Source organism: Nicotiana tomentosiformis, chromosome 3 (genome assembly GCF_000390325.3).
Source record: "Nicotiana tomentosiformis chromosome 3, ASM39032v3, whole genome shotgun sequence".
In the NCBI taxonomy this organism is placed as follows: domain Eukaryota; kingdom Viridiplantae; phylum Streptophyta; class Magnoliopsida; order Solanales; family Solanaceae; genus Nicotiana; species Nicotiana tomentosiformis.
The window spans coordinates 149,948,975-149,974,496 of record NC_090814.1 but is presented as its reverse complement, the minus strand read 5'-3'; the positions used below and the strand labels follow the sequence as shown (position 1 = coordinate 149,974,496).

The following is a 25,522-nucleotide window of genomic DNA, read 5'->3' as shown; positions in this document are numbered from 1 at the left end:
TCTGGACAATATTTATGATTTACGTAGGCCAAATAAAATGATGTTAAATTTTTATACTAATATCTAAAGAAAAAAGGACAAAAATGAAGAAAAGGTAAAAGGTAGGCAAAACGTTAGAAGTAAAACATAAAGATGTCATTTTTCTCTAAACCGTTGTCTCTCTCTGTCAAAACATTTCTCAAATGCCTCTTCCAATGTCACTTCGATTTACATTGAAATTTTCGGTTTCCGATTTCTAAATATCTAATAATCAATTTTTGGTGAGTTGTTGAATTTATGTTATTGGTTTTGTGATTTAATCTATGTCAGTTTTTTCCAATAGAGTAGAATAAGATTTCAATTGTGGTGTATTTCGATCGCTTGTGGTTTCTTCTCCAGTCGTCAAGCTTTTTTAGTGGTCTTCTCCAACTATTTCAAATAGACAAAACCAAAAGGTTTCAAGCCTTACTTTTCGATTAAGGTTTTGTGATTTATAACAGAGATGAATATCGATTTGCTTTCTATCATCTATTTTGTTGAGTTAAGGCTTTCAAAATTAAAAAATTTTATGTGTAAAATCAGTGATTTTGTGCATGCATGGAGTGTAGGGTTTTTTTGTAATAACTTACAAAATTTAGGGGTTTCTTATTTTTATATTGGGGTTGCCTACACGTATGTTATTCAGGTTATTTTAGTTATTTTAAAGGTATTGCAAGATTTTTTCTGCTATTTTATTTTAGCTCACTGTTGGTGGATTATTTTATGTAAAAGTGAATCTTTTTCTGTTTTTTATTTGTATAAAGCATTTCTTTAATATGTTATAATATTTTACTATTAATTTTAGAAGTTAAATATTGATGAATTGTGTATATGGTTGTAGGTTATCCCATGGCTTCTAAGTATTTTAATTTTAGATGAAAAATTGGTGTAATGTTGGTAAGTGAAGTAAGACCAATTTTTGTTGGAGGTAGGACTGAGTATTCCTTCAACATTGATTTTGATCACTTATCTATCCATGAATTAGTAGATGTTGCGAAGGAATTTGGGGTTACTAAATTGGGAACCACTTATATTGTACCTTTTAAGGCTGGCAAATTGGTAGAACTAGAGAAAGACAAGAATTTATTAGACCTTTGAGTGTCATTGATTGATGGGGACACAATACTTCTAAAAGGGCTGAAAAAAATATATGAGAGGAAGTAGATATTGTCAGTGGTGATGTTCAGAGAGAAGGTTATGCTAGTGGAGATCTAAACAATTCCATTACTTCCTCTGAAGAAGATGCAGGTACTACGGATGAATTTGAACTTTCTGATGATTATGGAAATGATGTTCACGAAGAATTTAGGGTTGTGAAATATGATATGAAGGCTTACAAAGGAAGAAAAAAAAAGTAGGAAAGAAAGACCTGATGGATTTCTAGGTGAGGCTGGACTGGATGAAGGTTATGATGATATTTATAAAGAAAGAAAAAATTTGAAGGATAAATTGGGAGGTGATAATGATGAGCCATATTATGACTCATTAGAGGCCGACAGCTTTGCTAGTGAATCTGAAGGTAGAGCTGTTAGTGACGATGAAGTAGCAGAAAAAAACCTGAGGGTAAGGAGAAAGAGTAATATGATAGTATATGATCCTTCTTGTGAGAAAGTTATTTGGGAGACTGGTCAAGTATTTGAAAATGTGAAAGAATTTAGAGAGGCTTTAACCAAGTATGCTGTAAAGGAAGGGGTTCAACTAGACAAATATAAGAATGAGCCACGTAGAGTTAGGGTGAAATACAAATATGGTTGTCCTTGGATGATATATGCTAGCAAGGAAGGTAGGAGTTCAAATTTCACAACCAAGACATATAATCCTAGACATAAATGCCGTAAGACCAACATCAACTTTATTTGCAATTCTAAATATCTAGCCAATCATTATAAGAATAGGATTATTTCACAACCTACCATTAAAGGGTGGGAAATATAAGATCTTGTCAGTGAAGATTTTGGTGTGTATGTGGGTAAGGCTATTTTTTTAAAGACAAAAAAAATTATTTTAAAAGAAGTCACGAAAGATCATATTGCTGAGTTTGGTAGACTTTTTGACTATAGAGATGTGCTTCTACAAATAAATCATGATAGCACATGTGTAGTTAAGGTAATTGATTTAGAAGATGATAAGAAAGAATTTATAAGCTTCTATATATGCTTTGTTTCTATGAAGAGGGAATTCATTGAGGGTTGTAAAAAGTGTATTGGACTAGATAGTTATTTTTTGAAGGGGATATGCATTATGCAAAGGACAATTATTAATTGCATTTGCTAAAGATGGAAACAACCAAATATTTCTCATAGCATGGGCCGTTGCTGGGACCGGAAAAAAAAAAGGAAACATATACATGATTTATATGGATATTGTAAGAGGACTTATAGCTTATAGATGGATATGAGGTCACTATAATCAGTGACATGCAAAAGGTATGATGCCATACTATTATTTATTGCGTTTTATTATTATTTATTATTTCTATTTATTTTTCAGGGTTTGGTTAGTGTTGTTGAAAAAGTATTTCCAGCTTGTGAGCACAAAATGTGCACAAGACATATTCTGTCAAATTGGTTAAAAAATAAATTAAATACATTGGGTCACAATATTGTTGAAGATCTTATTTCACACAATAAAGAAAGATGGTGCAAAGTCTACTTCAAATAATTCTCCAAATGTGACATTGTGGACAATAATATGTCGGAAAGTTTTAATGTCCAGATATTGGGAGCTAGACACAAGACACTTGTGTCAATGCTATAAGAAATTAGAGTCAAGGTAATGATAAGGATAGCTAAGATGAGGGTCTTTGCTGAAACTTGGGTGGATAAGACATCTCAATTGGCACGGAAGAACTTCAACACTAATATGGAGAAGTCAATGAAGTATAAGATTCATTAGAACGAAGAACATGGCTTTGAAATTATGGAAGGTATAGTTAAGTTTATTGTTCACCTAGAAGGAGGATATTGTAGTTGTAGGTCATGACAACTGAAAGGTACTCCTTGTGCACATGCCATAACAACAATGCAGTTTAGGATGATCGATGCATCTGAGTCAATTGCATCATGGTACAGAAAGGAGACATATTTACGAGCTTATTCCAATTTCATACAACCTGTCCCCAGTATGATAATGTGGCCAGCTACATCAAATCCAAAGATCGAGCCACCTACAGTTAGAAAAATGCGTGGCAGGCCAAAGATGAATAGAGGAATGCGAAATTAAAAGAGCCGAAAAGTTATCAAAAAGGGGAATAGCTATGACATACTCGATTTGCAAATCCAGTAAACATAATAAAAGAAGTTGTCCTTCAAGACCTGATGCAACATCAGCCACAAGAACAACAACAGCCACATGAAATACAGTAGTCACAACAGAGGTAAATTTTATATACCCCGCTTACCTTTAAATTATTGACAGATTTGTATTTTAACTTGTTATATGTCAGTATAATGCTTCCCAACAATCATCAACTGGAAGTACAAGAAAGAGAAGTGTTGTTGACTGTCAACAAGAATCTACAAGCAAGGGAGGTGAAGCTAGAGCGAGCAAAAGTAAGTACAAGAGTCCAAAAGTTGTGGGGCATGGTGTATTTGTATCTAAGACTGGTTATAGTTGTATTAATGTAAGTGTTTTCCCAGTTTACTATCACTTTATTACTTCTATTGTCTTTTGGAGTTATATTTAAATTTTTTACTCATAATTTCAGCAGGGTTTGCATAGCAGCAGATTAGTTACCATGCCTACAGTGATGAATTCCGCCGAAGTTACAGGTGATATTGGGTATAAGCCTAGCAAGTTTTTGAAGTGGAAAGGAAAGCCAACTATTAGTCAAATACAACTCCAGATGAAAAGTACTATGTATAGAATCCAAAAAAACGAAGGCTATTAAGATCTCAAACTGGAAAATCTCCATCTGAAGAAACAACATAAATATGTTCTCTGATTAAGTTAGTTTTTTTGGTGTATGTTTGGTATGTAATCAGATAATTACAACTTTCTTTTTGGTAGTATTTTGTGTAGCTGTCCGGTTTTTAGGTAAACATCTCTTTTGTGATACTATCCAGAATTTTGTTGCTATCCAGTTTTGTTACGCAAACTTGCAATTTTTAATTTTTTATGGTGACAATGTCTATATTACAAGTGATGAATTAATAAAAATTAAGGAGCACTGCCAATTTCAATTAATCACATTAGCTTAATTTATCCCTTATTTACTAATACCATGAATTCATAAAAAATTATCAATGGAGACAGTCTATGTAACAACCACAAATTAAGGAAAGAAAGCATTTGGCCACACAATATTGTTGTGATTATCATGAAAATTCGGAATAATTATCTCATATCATCCTATGCTCTAAATATTATAATTCGTTCTACTATTTATCAGATACATAGACACCAATTAAAATTAGATTAAATTGGACACCAACCAAAATACAATATCACATTGCATACTATACTAATACATAGACTAATCTTCGATATTTTTCTCCACTTCAACTCTTGCTCTTGTTTATTTCTCTTCTTCAACAAACCCAAAATAACAACGTTTGTTTTGGAAATTCCGATTCGTACCACTCAAAAGAATTACAAGCTTTACGACATTTAACCTACACAAAAGCACAACTATCAAAATTTTTAATGAAAAAACATAGAACAAACCCAATATAAATTATAATCAATTTAAACCTTCTAAACATTACTTTATCATACCTTATAGTTCTTACAACCAAAAAAATCTTATTCCCGGATTGTTATTTGACTATAAAATTTTCAAATGTGACGGATACCCACATTTTCAAAGTAGATTCATCTTCAACATCTTGGAGAAAACTAAAATGGAAACCAAGAATATCGCTAAGAACTTTAACAAATAAAGAAGAAAATCTAGAATTATACAAAAAGAAAGAGCAATAGTTATGCTTCAATGGAGGAACTTATAAAGAGGAAGAAATGAAAGAATAACCGTTAGGAATATGAAAAAATAAAAGGAAAATGTTGTTTAGTTTTTTTTTTACCGTTAGAGCTATTAGGTGGCCATTTTTATCCACCCTCGCGTACCAAAGACCATTTGAGATCACTTCTTGTGCCAATTTTTTTTTTTAAATTCACTTATCCCAGTGTAGGGAGGGAGGGGGGGGAGGGGGATATTCGAACCTATACTTGTTAATCAGGTCGGGCTGGCCCGTTTATAATCCGGTTCGGCCCGGGTCAGCCCGGTACTGTAGCGTGGGGGGCGAACTGGGACAGATTGGGCGGAGAGCGGGTTTCAAACGAACAGTTTTTTGATACCAGTGCACCGGAACCCGCTAAGCCCGTTAACAGGTTTTTAACGGGCTACAGCCCGATTCAGCCCATTTTTTAACGTTTTTTTTTGGACCGTTGCCAACGGTCAAATTTAAATATTGCAAATTATCCTACTATTGCAAATGGTTTAGTTCATATTGCTGAAATTTCTCTTTTACTACATAATTTGAAGAAGAAAAAAGGATATACTTCTATTGTTGAATCTATGCTAGATAAGTTTAAAAAAATATTTCTACCCAATTCCCCTTATTTACCTAATTGGTGCTATTTTAAACCCTTCTATCAAAATGGACACTTGTCGCAAATTAATCACTGCTTTATATTCTTATATGGATATTGGACCAACTGAAACTCCTGATATTGACACTTGTATTTCTGATCTACACAAACATTTAGAAACATTATATAATTATTATGCTAACATTGTTGATGCTTCTTCTGCTGTAGATGCAAATATTCCTTCAAGTTCAGTTTCAACATCTGAGATCAGTGCTTTGGATGATAATGATGGTGTTGAATATTATTTGATTTGGTCTACACTAGGGGAGCATCAACAAACCAGTAGCAGGAATATTGATGAACTTCAATTCTACTTGCAAAAGTCAGCAGAGCCCCGCACAAAGAAATTTCAATCACTGGGTTGGTGGAGGAGCAACTCAAATTAATTTCATGTTCTTTTGGCCATGGCTCGAGACGTGCTAAATGTGCCGATTTCAACAGTTGCATCAAAAAAGAACCTTACATATTGGTTTATGGTTGTGATTCAACCAATGCCAGAAACCAAGAACTTCATGTTGACATGGATGAACTTATAAAAATGATGCAAAGCATGTGATATACTGTTTCTTTTTTTTTTTTCTTTTTTCTTTTTCTTTTTTATAATTGTTATAAAATTTTAATTTGCAAGTTCAAAAATAACAAAATCAAAAAAGAACTTGCAACTTAATTTGAAGTACTATATATTATTCAATAAAAATATCAAATGAAAGTCTTCGGAGCTTGATCCTTACATATTGCCTATTGGTCTTATTAAATAATTTTTTGTAGTCACTTACTTTCAAATTTTAATTTTAAAATTGTAAAATTCAAATTTAAAATTTAAAACTTTAAACTTCGAAGTTTAATTCTAAGCCATAAAAGTTTGCAAACACTTAAGTATCAATAACATTGAATAAGAAAAATAAAATTTACTTTAAAAAAATAAATAAAATTACACGGTCCGGTCCAGCTTGCTAAGCCCGAACCCGGACGGACAAAAAAAAATCCGAAAATGTACAGCCCGCTAACTCAGCCCGCTAACAACCCGCAACGTTAAACGGACGGACTGATTTTTTTTGTGTCCAGCCCGTCCCAGCCCGCGCCGTTAAACACCCATATTAGAACCCGAGATAATTTATGGAGGAAACTAATAATTTGCGACAAGTTTGGGGGGTATTAAGGCATTTTGCCTATATTATTACATTAACGTGTATACATGGTGTTTCTAATAAACAATTATACTAGGTATATGCAATATAATACCTTAATACCATTATAACATATATTGAATTTAACTATGTATATTAATACATTATTATACCTCTAAAAATAAATTATACTAGGAGTATATAATATTATACTTCAATAAAAATATAATATAGTTGAGTTATACCATGCATATTACCTTTTCCCCAATATTAATACAATATTATACATATAATTCCTCTAAAAGTTATACCAAATATATATAATAAATAATTGAATATGTAGTATTATTGTATTTGTTTCATAACGATTAAGTGAATAAAACTGGCGTAATCGTTAAAAAAGAGAGAGAAATTTAATGAAAAATAAGAGAATATAATTGAATTCCTAAATTAAAATAGGAGAGAGAAGACAAATATTCCATAATTTGTACGTTTTGGTTGCTCATTAATTATGTGTATAATATCTATCTGCCATTAGTGTAAAATAAATTGCCATTTATGGAATAAATAAAGAGTCATATTATTTTCTTAAATATTTTTTAAAAAGTGCTCACCTCTGTATTTTTTCCTTTTTTTAATGTTTTGATTTGTGAATAAAAAATATTTTTTTGTTTAGTTAACAAACAAAAAGTCTGCAATTCCTCATTTATCTGGCGGCCAGTTTCTGGCCCAAGCGACATCACTTGAAAAATATGTTTTCTACGCAATTCTTTCACTTATCTGGCCAAGCTACATCATTATGTATAAATAATAACTTTCACACTTAATTTCTTATACGAGAAAGAGTTAAATAGATTTTGAAAAATGTAAAACTAAACAAAATGGGACACTATATGTACCTTCAAACATTTTAATTTATATAAATATAATAAAACTTAGAAATCATAGAAAAGCATTTGGGTGCAATGTGTAATGTGGAGGTTTGAGAAATGTCGAACAAGCCTGATCCCAACTTAAAGTGGACTGAACCTACATCTACTCGGCTGAAATTTAAAAATAGTCAGATTTATAAGTGATAATTGAAAAATAGCCATATTTTTAAAGGTAATCGAAATTTAGTCACTTTTAATGTAAAGATAAATCTAAACGAAAACACTGTTCAAAATCAAAAAAATATTCCAGCATAATATATTGGAGTTCGAATTTTTTAAATGTGAACTTCCAGCATAATATACTGGAGTTCCAGCATAATATACTGGTCCAACATAATATGCTGGAAGTTCATACACATGTGCTCCAATATCCAGTATATTATGCTGGAACTTTTCGTGTTGTAGCAAAATTGTGACTATTTTTTAATGACTTTGCAAACGCTGACTATTTTTCAATTACCAGTCCAAAAATTGGCTAGCCCATGCTATTTTTACCTTCTACTCGGACGGCATGCGACCCAACTTAAGTGGACCATCAACTGGGCCTAAGTGGATCGGAGAGAAATGCTAGGATGCTAGTGGGAGGCGTTATATGGTATAAAACTCACAAATAGCCACTTCAACCCCCATAACTAAAAACTAGCCACTATTATGGGATTTCAAATTTTACAAGTGAAACTATAGGACTATCCTGTGAAATTTGGAACTCTATGGCATTGGCTATTTTTAATCATTCTCTCACACCATGATCATAGGGCTTCCTATGCTTGAAAACAATCTAAGTGGGCGTTTGGACATTAGAATTGTAAAATTCCGAAAAAAGCGGAAAAAAAATTCAAGTGGAAATGGTATTTGAAAGTTAGAGTTGTGTTTGGACAAGAATACAATATTGGGCTGTTTTTGAATTTTTGTGAGCGATTTGAAGTAAAATTTTTGAAAAATAGCCTTTTGGAGTTCTCTTAAGTGAAAATTAAAAATTTCATGGCCAAATGCTGATTTAAAAAAAAAAAAGTAAAATTTTTTATATGGTCAAACGACCCCTAAGTGTATTCTTCGTTGGCTTGGGAGTAAACTTTTACGGGAGAATATCTACAATTGGTCAATATTTTATCTACCTAATCGGAAAAACCACAGTTGGTTAATTTTAGACAGAGTTCAAGTCTTTCGCGGTCCAATGACCCGAAAGTCAAATAGCAATTACTACTAAGAGAACCAGCTGGCTGGACTTGAGCCTTGATTTCTGCCGTTTCAGGCCCGGTTGGTTTACTTTGCGTCATGACTAGTTGACAAATAAATGCTACTACTGGTATATTTTACTTGGTTATTTAATTGGATTTATTTAACGAAGCAAAGGAAATTTATGTTCTGATCTAGTCAAGTTGATGAGATATACAAGTTGTCCTTTCGTTGAAAATTTGTTGTGGGGAGAAAGAAGAGTAGCTTCTTGAAAGTTTTAACTCAAAAATATAGCCTGTTTTGAGGAGTGCTTTTCTCAAAAGTAATTTTAGTGAGAAATAATTTTGTGTTTGACTAATTAATTTGAAAATCACTTGTGAGCAACAATTAGTGTTTGACCAAGTTTTAAAAAACTACTAGCCTCTTTGGTCAAGTTTTTAAAATCTGCTTATTTTGAGAAGTGCTTTTTACAAAAGTGTTTTTCAAAAAAGTACTTTTGGCGAGAATCGGTTTGTGTTTGGCTAATTAATTTGAAAAGTATTTTTGAGCAGTAATTAGTGTTTGACCAAACTTTTGAAAACTGCTTCTAAGTGTATTTTTCTCAAAAGTGATTCTCAGAAAAGTGCTTTTGGAGAAAAAATATATTTTCTGATTCTCAAAAACTGGTGCTTCTCCTCAAAAGCACTTTTTTCCTTCTAAAACCTTGACCAAACACCTCAATTTTTGGCCAAAAGTACTTTTGGCACAAAAAAAAGTTTGGCCAAACACGCTATACTTCTTAGTGTATTTTTTTCTCAAAAGTACTTTTAAAAAAAATATTTTTGGAGAGAAACTGTTTTTTTCTGCTTCTCCAAAAATGCTTTTGGTTCTCTTTATTTTTTTTTTTCCTATCAAAAACTTGGCCAAATACCTTAATTTTAGAAAAAATATTTTTTGACAAAAAAATACTTTTTCCCTAAAAGAATCTTGGCCAAACAGGCTAATAATCTCATTGAGTAGTTATGAATTTCTGATCTTTGAATTTTGAGTAAATAAAGGCTTTATGACAAATTAAAGTTGCATTAAAACGCGACAGGGTTAGTTGATACTTACTTTATGACGTGGTCACGTTAGAATAGTTACTTTAGATCTTATGTTTTATACTATTAGATTTGTATATCAGTAAAAAAATATAAAAACTACAAGCACTTATTATTATTATTAATAATAAAATATTAAATAGTGTAGGATAATAGCGTCTCTGAAGAAACATAATCAGCATGGATCAATGTAACTTATCAGAAAGACATCTTTTTTTGGTTGTAATTTGCTCAAGCGGAAAAAAAATACATTTTTTCTAGTGGTGTAGCGCGATCCACGATGTTTTTATTTTTTATTATTATATTTTTATTGTTTTATTTTATTTTATTTTTATCCACGATGTTTGGTCCTCTTTCTCGTCATAAATTATGCTTGGTACTATATAATGGGGACAAATAGATACTGCTGGTCCCCCAATAATGTTGTTTAATTAACATTATTATATTATATTATTAAGCCACGCTTATGTCACATGATTACAACAACTACCACTCCCATTAATGAAACCAAATAATACCTATTGCGTCCCTACCTCACCTCCTTTTTTTTCTTAATTCCACATTTCACACATTTTCTTGCTTTCCGTCCACTTGACATTAATAGCCACATTTGTTCTTTTTTGGTGTATTTCGTTTTCTTGAAAGTTACTCGTTTGGAGTAAGACATTTTTGGATATCTGGCACCATTCAATTTCGCCGTCGATTCTCAACGAAACTTTTCATCCAACGGCTTATACTTTCTTTTTGGATCAGATTACAGAATAACCAACGTTATTACTAGTAGGTTAGTCCCACCACTTGATCCTATTTAGTCTTAGGCAAGTCCCAATCAATCCTACTGTCTGGTGGCCACTAATATTTTTCACTTGCATTTGTCACATTTTATATGGTGGTGGTTATTAAGTTTAATAAAAAATGATCAAAAGTACATTAACTACAAAAGCTTGTAACTAAAAATAAAATGAAAAAACTAAAGTTAAAGAATTTCGAGAAAGTTTATTAAAATAGATTTAAAAAAACATACAGAGAGAGCCACTATTTAGTTTTCAAGTATTCACTTACTATTGATAGAGAGTTTCTCGCCTTCAGAGGATTAAAAGTCATTGAATAGTAAGACTTTCTTTTCCAAAATAGTCATAATACTTTAGCTTTTTAATCAATCTTCTTTCTTTTGATTTTATTCTCGGATGATTCTGAAGGCTAGTTAATATTACAATATGCCAGTTGGTAAATATTCGATACTTTGGGCGTAAATGGAACATGAAAATACGATGTTTTTAAAATATAATTCAAGAAATACTGAGTAATATACTCCTAGTAACTTACCTTGCCAGATAATTTATGTTCACCAGCATGGAATCGCTAGCTGCGCAATCTATTGCGGTGGGTGAAAAAGTACACCAATTATTTGAAGGTGTTGGCAACCATTAACAGCTTGTTTGGATGGTTGTTACACCACCTCGTTTCATAATGGATCGTATCGTATCGTATTGTATTATATTATATCGTTTGATGAATACGATGTTTGAATAGATTGTATTGTTTGCTGTTGTTTCATGATTTCATGCACTAGCAATATGAAAAATAAATTTACAATATTATAAAAAAATATTATGATACGGGATAAATTTATTATATAAAAAGGTAGGGTATATGATAAAATAAAATAATTTAATAATAGTGAATGGTGAGATGAGAGAAAAAGACAAGATAACGACGCAATCACACCAAATCGGTCGTTATATAAAGTGGCACATTCTGTTGTTACATAACGACGAATTTAACGATACGATACAATAAAATTTAAATAATAATCAAAACAGACATCATATTTAAAGTAATGCCTTACTATTTTATTTATTTGACACGAGGAATATGCTTATTGTCTTAATCATATCTACGAAAGTCTCCTTTCACTAAATTAGCAGTTTATCCATTCTACAAAAAGGCTTGTCCCTTTCTTGTAAGTCGCCCAAAACAAATTTATGTACTACATTTAAACATTTTTAATATATAAATATAATTTCCTCTCATTTATACTTTTTAACAGTAAAAGAAATTTTTAATGTTACGTCTTCTTCAATCAATAAGAAACAATTACTTTGTCCTCTTCTTTAATTAACCAATTACAGCATGCTACGTCAATGTGTAATTAGTGAACATGCTTAACTTGTCGTCTGAAAGTTGACCACAAGGATTCCATTCCATATGTCTTAATCAAGTCCTGTTTCTTTCCATAATTATTTGTAGGAGGACTATCTTTTATCCAGCAGAGAGCAGATGAGAAAATTGAAATTTAATACTCTCTGTCTCCATTAATGCAGTACTACACTTTCTAATTTTGTTCATTTTCTCTGTTGAAGAATAATAGCACTCGCCGGAAAATATGGCTGATGATTTTGCAACGTCGGTGGACATGGGATTACAGTTAGCTAAGCGAATTTACTACGGTAAAAATCCACCGAAGCCACTGGTAATGGAGAAAAAATCATCTTTTACGGAGATTAATTACCTGCCGACGGGGCCAATGATGTACGCTGTAATTAGGGACCCGTCGATTGTGGATAATCCTGATATTCCGAGCTATCAGCCGTACGTTCACGGTCGTTGTGATCCGCCGGCGTTGATTCCGCTTGACATGCACGCGATTGGAATGGAGGTGGACTGTTATATGGACACTGCTTTTGTAACGGTCAACGGGAGTTGGCGCGTGCACTGTGTTGCTTCTAGCCGCTGCTGTGATTGTCGCTTCGCTGTACCAATGGGAGAGCAGGTTTTGTATCTTTTGTTTATTTGCAAGTTTATTGTTCTTTTCTGGAAATCGTTCTGTTTATCTTCCACACACTCCTTTTCTCTCTCTCTCTCTCTCTCTCTCTCTCTCTCACACACACACACACACACACACACTTTTTTAATGGTTCTGTTTCTCTTCCCATGAACGTTGAACTTCTGAGTTTGAGTTTCAGATTCTATTATTGAAGTGTTATTTGAAGTCACTGATTGCGAGATACATGGATTTCTGTTTTGATGCTTGATCAAACGAAAATTGGCCTTTTCCATACGGAATGAGCTTGGTTCGCTCCGTTCTCTTTATTTTCATGGTAAAGAGAGCGACGCTATGAGTTTCCTGATGGTTGAAAATAAGTTTTATGCACTAACTGTATAGAAAATATTCATTATCGGGTCACTTATTACCTTATAAAAGAGGGTCATTTATTAAGTATTCCTGCTATTACACGGTTAAAATTCACTCGTGGTGTGTATAACTTAAATCCATTGAGAGCTAGGATAACTCTTCTGTCATGGAAGCTAGAGCATTTAAGGAATAAAATACAATGTTCTCTCCACCCTCTTTTCTTTCTTATATTGGAGCTGGTTGTTTGATACAAGACATCATGACCAAGAAAGTTGGAGATAAAGAAGAAGAGACAAGAAAAGAGAAATTAGGGGTTTGGTCTACACGAAATAAAGCTTGGTCGTATTGACCAAAGCTCTTTATCTCCTTTTGATACAAAACACTTTGGATATTGAAGTGTCCACTTTAGATACTGTTTCACTTTAGTGCATGTGAGCACGTGACAATGTATATATTTGCAAGCCCACAAATAAGAATAGGACACCTATAGAATAAAGTAATATATTTTTATTCTTTTATGCCGTGTAAATACATGTAAAGGAAGAGAATAAAACACAAGAAACTTTTTTCATCATTGTCTTCTTTTCAATATTCTTACATGGTATCATAGCAGTGAAAGCTCGATCCATCAGTCATCTTCCTCATCTTCATATAAATCTTAAACAATGCCTGATAACGCTGCAACCACAGTGGCTCTGAACACCACTGGAGTAATCCCTATAATCGACTCAAACCATGCATATTTTCTTCATTCTTATGATGCACCAGGAATGTCTCTTGTCAACACAGCTTTTGATGAAAGAGGATTCCAAGGATCGAGAAGATATGTGCTTATAACACTATCAGCTAAAAATAAAATAGGATTCATCAATGATGCTTGCCCTGCTCCAGCTCTCACTTCCAGAGACTATCAGCATTGGAGTAGGTGTAATGACATGGTAACATCCTGGTTGCTCAACTCATTGTCCAAAGACATAGGAGACAGTATCATTTACTCTAAATCTGCTAAAGATCTCTTGACCAGCCTTGAACATAGGTTTGGTTAGTCAAATGGAGCTAAGCTCTATCACCGGAGGAAGGAATTATCAAGGTTAGTACAGGGAACTAGTGACATAGCAAGCTACTTTACAAAACTCAAACGTTTATGGGATGAATTAGATTCATTTAACTGTGATGTGAAGTGCAGTTGCTTGTGTGTCTGTGAAGGGGAGCAAAAATTAGAAAAGTCACTAGATGATGAAAGGCTTATTCAGTTTCTTATGGGTTTAAATGATAGTTATGGTCAAGCAAGGGGAACCATCCTGATGATGAACCCCCTACCAATCATCAACCATGCATATTCCCTGGTATTGCAAGATGAAAGCCAGAAAGAAGTTTTTGCTAACCCACTCATTTCTCCAGATTCTTCATCTTTCATGGTAACGAATCAAAACAACTTTGCACAAAGGAGTGCAAGGCAGATGCAAAGGAACCCAATGCAAAATCAAAAGTTTGGGAACAACATCCAAAAATGGACTAACTCTACTCAAAGGAACACAACTTTCAAGGGAAAGAAAACTAAGTTTTACCCTAATGTAACATGAAGTCATTGCAAGAAAGTAGGTCACACTGTCAGTGATTGCTACAGAATTATAGGTTTCCCAGAATACTTTGAATTCACAAAGGGAAATCAAGTTCACACCAGAAGCAATAGAGCATTTCAAATTGAGGAATCAAATCAAAACAACAGCAATCAGAATGAAGTACTCAATCAACACCTCTCACATGATCACTTTTCACAGCTGATACAACTAATCAAGCAGGTTAAAGGTGCAGATTCGGGAATTTCTGGAACAGATATCAATGCTAATGCTGTGGCTGGTACTATTGCTAGATATTCAGGAACTTGTCTTTCAGTTTTTAATTCTAGTTCATGGATTATTGATTTTGGAGCATCTAAACACATGTGTTTTGACTCAAATGCCTTTATTTCCTTGACACCCCTCCGAGTCCCATTAAACATAAATCTGCCTAATTCTTCCTGATTTCATTTTAGAAAATGTATTACATGTACCTAGTTTCAGATACAATCTATTATCTGTTAACAGGTTTTGTTTACAATTTCATTCTATTCTCTTTTTTACCTCTGGTAACTGTATGTTGCAGGGGCTTTTAGTGAAGAGGGCACAAGTTTTTGGTAAGGCAATGGATGAACTATACCTTTTGGAACCAAGTGGAGTTAGAAATAGCACAAGTGGTACCACTTTCAGTTTTAAATCAAAATGTCTTTAGTCAATTATCAGTTTCATTTCCTTTTTCTGCAAACTCAGTTTCAGATGTAAGCCTTTGGCATATTAGGTTAGGGCATTTGCCCTTTTCATTAATGAAACATCTCGGTTTTATTTCTTTACCTTCTAACTCTGATTGTTTCTGTCAAATTTGTCCTAAAGCTAGGCAAACCAGAATTTTGTTTTCCTTTAAGTCAAATTAAATCAACAAGGACATTTGAGTTAATCCATGTAGATGTTTGGGAGCCCTACAATGAGTCAACTTACAATGGTTTTAAGTATTTCTTGACAGTTGTAGATGATTATAGAAGGCAAGTTTGTACTTTCCTTATGAGCACCTAAAGCAATGCTTTTGGACTCCTTAAAAATTTTCTCACAAAGGTGGAAAAATAGTTTGGTGTAAGGGTACAAAAGATAAGAACATATAATGCTTTTGAACTTGGGAAAGGTTCTTAGGAGGCAATATTTTTAGCCTCTCAAGGAATGCTATATCAAACATCATGTATGGCAACCCCTCAACAAAATGGAGTGATTGAGAGGAAGCACAAACATCTTCTGGAAATTGCAAGGGCTTTGTTGTTTCAGTCTAAGCTTCCTCTTCTTTATTGGGGAGAATGTGTACTAACTGCAACCTATTTGATCAATAGGTTACCTTCTAGAGTGCTTAAAGGAAGGACACCTTATTTGTTCTACTCAAACAAAAAACCTCTTATAAACAATTGAAGTGTTTTGGTTATCTTTGTTATGTATCTACTTTGACTAGTGGAAGAGGTAAGTTTGACCCAAGGGCAAAGCCCTGTGTGTTCTTAGGTTATCCCTTGGGATAGAAAGGTTATAAAGTTCTAGAGTTGGATACAAGAAGAGTGAGTGTATCTAGAGATGTGTACTTTCTATGAAAATCAGTACCCTTTTGCCTCTACTACTACATCTACAAATTCCTTTTTTCCTGTTACATCACCCCTAGAACATACTGTAGACTTATCATCAGAACACATAAAGGATGAGCCCGCTATTCCCAGCTCACCCTTACCTTCACTGCCTGCTTTTTCAAATCCAAGCAACTCAGCACCCTTCCTTCAACTTCAGGTACAAGTTCTATTTCCCAACCTAGATGATTTCCTCATTCACCCTTACCTATATCCCTTCCTGAAATCAGGAAATCCACTAGAACACATAATCCACCCTCATATCTCCAGGAATATATGTGCAACTCAGTCTTTCTCACAGACCTCACAAACTCTTGCTTCACTGCACCAATCCAGCCCATTGTTCTACCCTTCACAGTTCTTTCTCCTACCAATTAGTCTATACTTAATTCCACCTCCTACTTTGTTGAACCTACTTCTTACTCACAGGCAGCTTTACACCCAGGGTGGCAGGAAGCAATGGAAAAAGAATTGGAAGCTCTAGAACTGAACAAAACCTCGGAGGTTGTGCCTTTACCTTGTGGAAAGAAAACACTTCCTTGCAAATGGGTCTACAAAGTGAAATACAAGTCTGATGGATATTTGGAAAGATTCAAAGCTCGTTTGGTTATTAGGGAAGACACTCAAAGAGAAGGGATAGACTTTACTGAGACTTTTTTCCCAGTTGTAAAAATGACAACAATTAGGTGCTTACTTGTTATTGCAGTGAAAAAGGGATGGAAGGTGTCACAACTAGATGTGAATAATGCCTTCTTGCATGAGGATTTGCAGGAAGAAGTGTTTATGAAATTTCCAGCAGGGACAACACCACCTTTACCCAATCATGTCTGTCTTTTGAAAAAAATCACTATATGGACTGCGGCAAGCCTCAAGGCAGTGGTATGTAAGGCTCACTGCAACCCTAAATTTTAAAGGATATTCACATTCTTAAATGATTATTCTTTATTTTTTAAACAATCAGCAGGAAGGATTATCATAGTTGCAATTTACGTTGATGATATTCTAATCACAGGGGATGACTCTATTGAGCAGGCAGACCTCAAATCTTTCCTTCACTCTGAATTTAAAATAAAGGACCTAGGGGATGCATATTATTTTTTGGGATTTGAGATTATAAGGGAAGCACATGGAATAATTTTGACTCAAAGGCGCTTTACCTTAGATCTCTTGTCTGAATTTGATTACATGAGCATGCACCCGGTTTCTTCTCCCTTGGATCCTACTCAGAAATTGCGAGCAGAGGCAGGGACTTTGCTCCAAGATCCCACTTATTATCGTCGGTTGTTAGGAAAGTTGAATTTTCTAACACACACCGGGCCGGACTTGTCCTTTGCGGTGCAACATCTTAGCCAATTCATGCAAACACGTCGTCAACCCCATTTAGATGCCGCATTCCATTGCCTCAGGTATCTCCTCAAGGACTTAGGATTAGGGCTTTTTCTGAATTCAAAGCCTAATTATCAGCTCCTTGCTTTCTGTGATTCCGATTGGGGATCTTGTCCTCAATCTCGCAAGTCCATTAGCGGGTTCTTCATCAGCTTTGGGGGTTCTCCCGTCTCCTGGAAATCAAATAAACAAACCTCAGTGTCATTATCCTCTGCTGAAGCAGAGTATAGATCTATACGGAGAGTCACAACAAAGGTTACCTGGTTAGTGCGTCTATTGACCGATCTTTCTATTTCCCTTCCATTGCCAATAGATCTCTTCTCCGACAGTCAGGCTGCCATTCACATCGCGAAAAACCCGATTTTTCACGAGCGTACCAAGCATGTGGAGTTAGATTGTCACTTTGTCCGGCAGCAATTTTTGGCCGGAATCATCTCTCTTTCTTACATTCCTTCACGTTCTCAGGTGGCTGACATTTTTACTATTCCCATTAGCAGGACCGGCACACAACTCCATTATTGGCAAGTTGGGTGTGGTTACACCCCCCTCTAACTTGAGGAGGGGTGTTGGAGCTGGTTGTTTGATACAAGACACCATGACCAAGAAAGTTGGAGATGAAGAAGAAGAGACAAGGAAAGAGAAATTGGGGCTTTGGTCTGCACGAAATAAAGCTTGGTCGTATTGACCAAAGCTCTTTATCTCCTTTTGATACAAAGCACTTTGGATATTGAGGTGTCCACTTTGTCCACTTTGGATACTGTTTCACTTTAGTGCATGTGAGCACGTGACAGTGTATATATTTGCAAGTCCACAAATAAGAATCGAACACCTATAGAATAAAGTAACAGATTTTTATTCTTTTATGCTGTGTAAATAGGAAGGGAATGAAACACAAGAAACTTTTTCCATCATTGTCTTCTTTTCAATATTCTTACATCTTATGCTTTCGAATGACTTACTAAATTGGTCGGACATTCTATGTTGCCATTCGTTCTAAAATTGCATTTTTTTTGGTCATTAACTCATACTCAAGGAAAACGAAGCATACTGACAGCAATTTTTGCCCAACATTTTCTCTTTAGTATGTATGTATACATCATTTAAAAGGTTTTTAATGTCTGTAGTTACTTGAGATTTTTCTCGATGGAGAGTGACAATGTATTCTGAAGTACATTAAACTATTTGGTTAGCTAAATGTGGGGAACATTTGTAAATTCCTCATTTGATCAGAATCAAGTCTAGGCATTGCATAGAAAGAAAGAGTCACAGAAAAATAAAACTGTTGCATATGCCCCCTAGTTTGACAGATGAATTACTGGGGGCTGAGGCTAATATATGTCTTAAGTGTGCTGGAGAGAGGCGCAAGTTGTATAACCTCATTACTGATGAATGAGACTATCATGAATAATTGGTGGGTGGCGCAAGTCATTTTAGGGATTCTTGAGTTTCATTGTGATTTTATCCTATTAAACACTGCTGTTTCATAGGAACTACTTCTTGACTGCGATATTTGTCATTCTCTCGTTCTCAAAATAGATATCATTTCTCTAACAGGGTTCAGTTCTAGGTGTGGAAGTTGAAACACCATCAAGATCATATTCTACCCAATTGATTGCATCAAATGATACCAAAGATGCCAGTTTAGTAGCCAATGCTAAAGATGGGTTCTTACTGAAACGCCAGATATACACGTTAAAGGTCCCTCAGGTGATTACCATCTCAAACTACCAACTTGATTATCTCTCTCTTGCTTTGGCTTTCTTTTTCATTCCTGTTGTGTTTCAAGAAAGGGGCTATATTTGTCTACTTTTGGATCTTTCAAGGTTGCCGGAGGTTCTATTCTCTCCATTAAAGTCAGTTGGTCACAGAAATTACTGTATCAAGATGGTCAATTTTCCTTAAATATACCTTTCAGTTTCCCATGGTATGTCAATCCAGTTGCAAATCTATTGTGTAAGAAAGAAAGGATTCAGTTGAACGTGAACTCTGGTATGGGGACAGAGATTTTATGCGAAAGCTCTAGTCATCCTTTAAAGGTGAACCTTTTTCAACCTATCTAGTCATGAATATAACAAGTGATAATTTTTTTTCTAACCCCTTTTACGTTTTCTCTCTAGGAAACAAGACGTCTGGCCAGTAATTTAGGATTTTTATACGAGAGGGAAGTTCGGGCATGGTCGATGAATGACTTCAATTTCTCGTACAAAGTAAGAGCACCTCCTTGGTTATCTTTTTTGCTTCCTTTTACTTCTTTCCTTTCCCTCAGTTTGAATGACAAGGGGTACTTGGAGCTTCTTTGTGAACTACTCTTAGTTTTTCATTAGTCATTTCTTTTCTTTCCTTCTTTATTTTGAAGAGCTTCATGAATCCTCACTAATACATGCATATTACCTTCAGGTCCCTTCAAGCGAGATCCGTGGGAGTGTGCTCCTGAACTCTCCGTCTATGCTTGATATTGATCAGAGAGAAATGTTTTGCTTCTATCTTAACCCACCAACTGTCAATAGGAAGAAGGTTAGTTAACCTTGTTATAACTTAATGTTTTGAACGTGAATTAATTTTTGATCAAAATGTAATTTTAACCTGTGATCCCTGAATCCTAAAAATGTTATATTTCGTCACACTACATGTTCAACTAAATGTTATTCTTCATTCTGCTGTACATATTAAAGCTAAGTCCAGCCAAACCAGGTCAAGCCTGCCAAATCAGAAAAATAGGTAAAAAAGGAAAGGATTGTGTTAACCCTTTGTTGCCATGGACTTTATCATTGGAAACTACAGTTCATAAGACATCCAAACTACCTTATACACCTTGTCTCCTTTGGCATCCGGCATAATACTGATGTAGCTTTGCCTTCAAGTTTGCAGCTTGAACTTATAGCTCAAGCTCAACTCAGCCTCTCCTCTTGCTCTACATAGTATTATTTGTTTCTATTGTCATCTTGAATCTGTCTCTATAATCCCTCTTTGCAAACCCCTATTGGAGTTTTAGAGTATGATTCCTGCACAATTTGAGTAGGCATCTCTTCTTTTTATTTAGAAAAGAATTTTTCTTTTTACGAATTTGTTATCTGTTCTTGGGTTACTTAAATGCATATATTGTTGATTTTTAGGTTTTCAGGAAAGAAGTGGTATATATTGTTGATATAAGTGCAAGCATGCAAGGAAAGCCTCTTGAGAATGTCAAAGCCGCACTACTGGCTGCCCTCTCTAAGCTCAATCCAGCGGATACTTTTAACATCATCGCTTTCAATGAGAATAGCTTATTGTTTTCATCATCCATGGTGACATCAAGCAAGGAGTCAATCGGACAAGCAATTCAGTGGATTGATCAGAATATTGTAGCTGAGGGAAGTACTGACATTTCCCTGCCTCTAAACCAGGTGACTGACATTCAGCTCAAGATGGCAAATCTACTTGGCTCTTTCCTTAAGATATTATATATTCCGGCTTAGTAGTGTGACTTTCCTTTACTATGAACTGGCATGATAATGCCTATTATTTCCAGAGAAGAGTACTGCACGGAAAGCGCAATTAAGTAGAACTTCTATTTGCGTCCTAGTTGGCTCAGTTGCAGATCTTGTAGCTTTTTTTTGGTTAGTTTGACTTCTGACTATGTGTAGAGGATATACATGTACTGGGAGGACGGAATAATTGAACAAAAAGATCATGTGGATGATGCATCCTAAATTGACTCATGATGTGTTCAATTTGATAGAGAGGATTTTTAGGTCATTTGTTAATACTCAATTGATGCAGAGTCTTAGAATAGGGCGGTTGCTACTAGCTCTAACTGTTTGATCCTTGTATCCCTTTTATTTACCAAGTTAATTAGCCCAAATTTTATCGCACCACACATTTAATATTATGATGGTGATTTACTTTATCAAAAGATGTGGCATTATGTTGATTTCACATTTTTTTGGCACATTTTAGTCTCGTAATCTGCCCTTGTAAACTCGTTCAAGTCAGGCAATAGAGATGCTATCAAAAAATGGTGATTCAATTCCTCTTGTTTTTCTAATCACTGATGGATCTGTTGGAGATGAAAGAGAAATTTGTGAAGCCTTGAGGGGACAGTTGATGAAGAGAGGCTTGAAAGCTCCGCGAATTTCGACTTTTGGCATTGGTGGGTTTGTTTTTCTTTCACATCTCTAAATTACTTTCTACCCCTGCTTCAATAGCGATTCTCGAGTGCTTAATTATTCATCACTTATGTCTAGACTAGTTCATCATTTTGTATATGAATAACCACGTAGCTGAGTCAGGAGCAATTGTGACAGAATCTAAATTGAAATCACACTGAATTTTAAATAAGAGAAGCATATATAAAAGCTTAAGAGGGATTTCCCTTCAAGTCATATCAATATGGGAACTTTTTCTTTTAAGAAAAGTACCCTAACGAGGGAAACTAGTACACATAGTGCCTCTAGACAAGTTTTAAAGTGTATGTTAACTATCCATGTCTTCAAGAATATTGCATGTAATCCATGTCTAAGATCATATAGTTTCACGGCATGCTGTGTCCGTTGTCAGCACCGTCGATCGTGTTAAATTTTCTTATTGCCTTATCTTATGTCTTTTTATTGTCATACAAGAATTAGTGTTGCTTTACTTGATTGTTCCATCATAGATAACTAATTTTGTATTTGTGCTTATTTATGTCCCTTTCTCGTTCTCATCCTGTCATCTGCAGCAGCTAGCTTATTTTTCTGGATAAGTGAGCTTAAGTAGTTCTGTTTCTCAAGCTTTTCCTCGATGCACTCTCAGGTTTATACTGTAATCACTACTTCTTGCAAATGCTTGCTCAGATGGGGAGAGGTTACTATGATGCTGCATACGATGTAGGTGCGTTTAATTCTACAATGTCGCATCTTTAGTAATTCTGTTTACTTTTCTCAGGGCAATAATTTGTGCATTTAACTAAAAGATTTTATTTTTATGCTAGAGTTTCAACGACTTACTTGTTGAGCCTCTTCAATGCTTACTAAGTAATTGCAGAAAAGCCAGTCCTGGACTCTAATTACATTTGAAGTTTCCTTCTTTTTAGGATAAACTTAAAAACAGAAGCTACTGCATATTGGTTTTCTATCATCTGTTTAAATACACATTTTGGCGAAAAATATGCCAAGACTACTATTGTCGATAAATAACCTAGCCAAAATGTTGAAATATCACTAGGTGTCTCAACATGGCATGAAGATCTACTTTAATTATAATGAAAAAATAGAAGATAAAATCTATAGCTTCTGTCTTCACTAATCCCATCTTTAGGTGTCTCAACATGTCGATGGAGTCCGTAGCCTCCTCGCATTCCGATCTTAGAAAGATGTTCTGAATAGTTACTAGTACTTGTTATCACCCTCAGCCCAAAAGTTCTTACAATTAACTTTTATTTAACACAACATGATTCAAAAGTACTTGAATTTTGACTAATGATTTTAATTCTTCACATTAATTTCCCTGATCAGATTCAATCAGTTCTCGGCTAGAAAGACTACTTAACAGCACATCATCAGTCATTCTTGCGGACCTGAGAATCGATGCTTTGGAAAATCTTGATTCATTTGAGGTATATAAACAACTACATTTTCTTTATAACCTGAGGGGAGAGAAGAATATCCCAAGTGTAAATAGATAATTTTGCCCCATCGCTGCTTTCAAAGTATCACTCTCATAAAATTTCCACTATAGAGTACACTGCTTAGTTAGTTTATTTTTCTTTTGCCATATTATGGTCCTTATGATATAAAGATGTAGAAATCAATAAGAAGCACAACTTTTCTGCTATACTACGTGTACTACTTTAAAAAAATGTGATTTCAGTATAACCCGAACTTAGTTCAGGTGATATAGGCTGGTACTTCTGTAGAAGTGAGTCAGGATCGATTAATGTGCTTGTTTGAAATTGAACTCTACAGTGGTCAAATGTACTTAATCAGCAGCATCATACATGCCCTTATTTTTATTAATCTCTGCCGTCTATCTGACAGTTCTAGCCACTGTTCTTGCTGCAGCTATATCCATGTTATCTGCCAGACCTGTTGTCTTCAAGATCACTGATTGTATCTGGCAGATTATTTGGGAACTGTCCTGACTCTATTAAAGTTAGCGGTACTTTAGCAGATTCGAGCAATTTCGTGGTGGATGTCAAAGTGCAAAAAGCTAAGGATTTTCCTTTGGAAAGAGTAAGGTCTTCCATCTTGAATTCCTTACTGAAATGCTAATTTGATTTACCTTTGAAGAGGAGGAAGTCATAAGAAAAAGTACTTTGTGTATGTAGTAGTCTAGCTTTTCCTGGATTTCGTTTTTGCATGACTTTTCCCTATGTCAACAGGTTCATTCTATAAACCATCTACCTTTCTTATTCCCTGTATTTAATCGAACAGATATCACATTTGTACTTTTTCTTGTGTCTGCATGCTTACATGAACCTGGCTGGAAGTGTAGAAAGATGCAATCTTCCACCATTTAAACTTATGCTTGTTTCCTTACAAAGGTTTTCGCAAGGAGACAAATTGAAATGCTAACTGCCAATGCCTGGTTTTCCGGAAGCAAGCAACTGGAGGAGAAGGTCTGTCTAATGAATCTTGAGTTCTTATAGTGCTGCATAAATAAGTTCCGATAAATGATGACATGTTCATTGCAAGTCCTTGCAACATTTAAGAATTTAATAATCGTGCTTTGGACATATAGCCCAATCCTTAACAGCTCCTGTGTATTATTTTATGGTGCTTTTGATCCTAATGCTTCAACATCTTTGCGTGAAAATCATTATTACTTTTTCTTGATAGTATTATGCTCACTTAAACTATATATATTTCTGCTCCTAGGTTGTGAAATTGAGCTTGCAAACAGGGGTGCCTTCAGAATATTCCAACTTGATTTTGGTTGAAAATAAAAAGGAGAGGCAGACCTCTAAATTAGAGGTAACAGATGAGGTATGCTTTGGTTTGATTGGTTTGTCAGTGTCTAGTTTGACCAAAAGCTCTTTATGATTTAAAAATGATCTGATTAGTCTATCATTTTGATCAGTATGAGGTAATTATAACTGGACGTATAATTCTGTACATGTAAACTAGCTTTCTTGTGTTTTCTGTATGTCCATGATTATCAAAATCTTGTAAACTGCAATAATGCATTAAGCTTACGTAAGGAATCTGTTAATGAAAATTAAGCCTCTGGCTTTAATTGACGAGACCAGAATTTTGTGAGAGTAATTAGATTTAAGTAAACATCTATAATATAATACTCCTAGTTTGCTCGAGGAGAATACACACATCCGACCCCTCTTCCCCCAATTCTTTAGCCTTCAAATGCTGATTTGTTCCTGAACTTTTCATGATATGCAGAAGACCTCCGACTTGAATGTCAAGAAAGTCATATACCTTCGAGCACTAGGTTTTGGTTTCGGCAACTTGAAGGCCACAGTAGACAATCTTCCTGTGGAAGCAGCAGAACCCAAGTTGCATGAAACTTCAGAAATGGTATTTGCAGCTGCTTCAAACTTTTGCGGCAAACTATGTGACTGTTGCTGTTGCATGTGTTTCATACAGTTCTGTTCTCGGGTTAATGATCGATGTGCTGTTACTTTAGCACAGCTTTGTACAGCACTTGCTTGTTTTGAGTGTTTTAGTTTTTGTTGTGAAGTCTGTGGAGAATGCGGCTAATGGCAGCAACTACATAACCAGAGGTGTATCAGATATGTAGTTTGACCGTCATTTCTTATATTATGTATAGTTGTACTAAGACAATTGAAGAAATAAAATATAGAGGCTGACAATGTAAATTTACAGCTTCAAGTTGCGAGTCGGACTGCTGCAAGAGTGGTCACTTAACTAGTCGTTTTTTGTCTTATATTGACGTATAATCTTTGCCCTTTTTTT

General features: G+C 34.7%; 1 protein-coding gene and 2 long non-coding RNA genes across 8 annotated transcripts; 2 read left to right on the top strand and 1 right to left on the bottom strand.

Moving 5' to 3' along the window:
- Positions 1 to 321: 321 nt before the first annotated feature.
- On the top strand, positions 322 to 4,045 carry LOC108948597 (uncharacterized). Its single transcript, XR_011415081.1, has 5 exons — positions 322 to 434; positions 860 to 2,444; positions 2,509 to 3,394; positions 3,464 to 3,640; positions 3,725 to 4,045. It is a non-coding gene; the product is annotated as an uncharacterized lncRNA (long non-coding RNA).
- Positions 4,046 to 4,322: 277 nt separating this feature from the next.
- LOC138906911 (uncharacterized) lies at positions 4,323 to 5,059 on the bottom strand. Its single transcript, XR_011414540.1, has 2 exons — positions 4,735 to 5,059; positions 4,323 to 4,631 (listed from the first exon to the last, which is right to left on the bottom strand). It is a non-coding gene; the product is annotated as an uncharacterized lncRNA (long non-coding RNA).
- Positions 5,060 to 12,162: 7,103 nt separating this feature from the next.
- Positions 12,163 to 25,493, top strand: LOC104116681 (uncharacterized). 6 transcript variants are annotated; one of them, XM_009627589.4, is made up of 15 exons: positions 13,900 to 14,147; positions 14,244 to 14,917; positions 15,203 to 15,293; positions 19,191 to 19,343; positions 19,460 to 19,672; positions 19,754 to 19,843; positions 20,034 to 20,150; positions 20,750 to 21,019; positions 21,609 to 21,765; positions 22,407 to 22,484; positions 23,108 to 23,208; positions 23,654 to 23,824; positions 24,136 to 24,210; positions 24,470 to 24,577; positions 24,989 to 25,493. In XM_009627589.4, the coding sequence occupies exons 3-15, from the start codon at positions 15,246 to 15,248 to the stop codon at positions 25,304 to 25,306; spliced, it is 1,899 nt and encodes a 632-aa protein (XP_009625884.1). In that variant the 5' UTR covers positions 13,900 to 14,147; positions 14,244 to 14,917; positions 15,203 to 15,245; the 3' UTR covers positions 25,307 to 25,493. The 6 variants fall into 6 exon arrangements, with proteins under 6 accessions (XP_070053954.1, XP_009625881.1, XP_009625886.1 ...); XM_009627591.4 differs by lacking the exons at positions 13,900 to 14,147; positions 14,244 to 14,917 and adding an exon at positions 12,175 to 12,694; XM_033661427.2 differs by having other exon boundaries at positions 13,900 to 14,866.
- The last annotated feature ends 29 nt before the right edge of the window (positions 25,494 to 25,522 follow it).

Bases quoted from the DNA above. Each gene is read 5' to 3' on its own strand.
- LOC104116681 (XM_009627586.4), top strand. From the start codon at position 12,308: ATGGCTGATGATTTTGCAACGTCGGTGGACATGGGATTACAGTTAGCT. The intron at 23,825-24,135 runs GTAAGGTCTTCC...TTCCTTACAAAG, and splicing joins AGGATTTTCCTTTGGAAAGA to GTTTTCGCAAGGAGACAAAT. The intron at 24,578-24,988 runs GTATGCTTTGGT...CATGATATGCAG, and splicing joins AATTAGAGGTAACAGATGAG to AAGACCTCCGACTTGAATGT.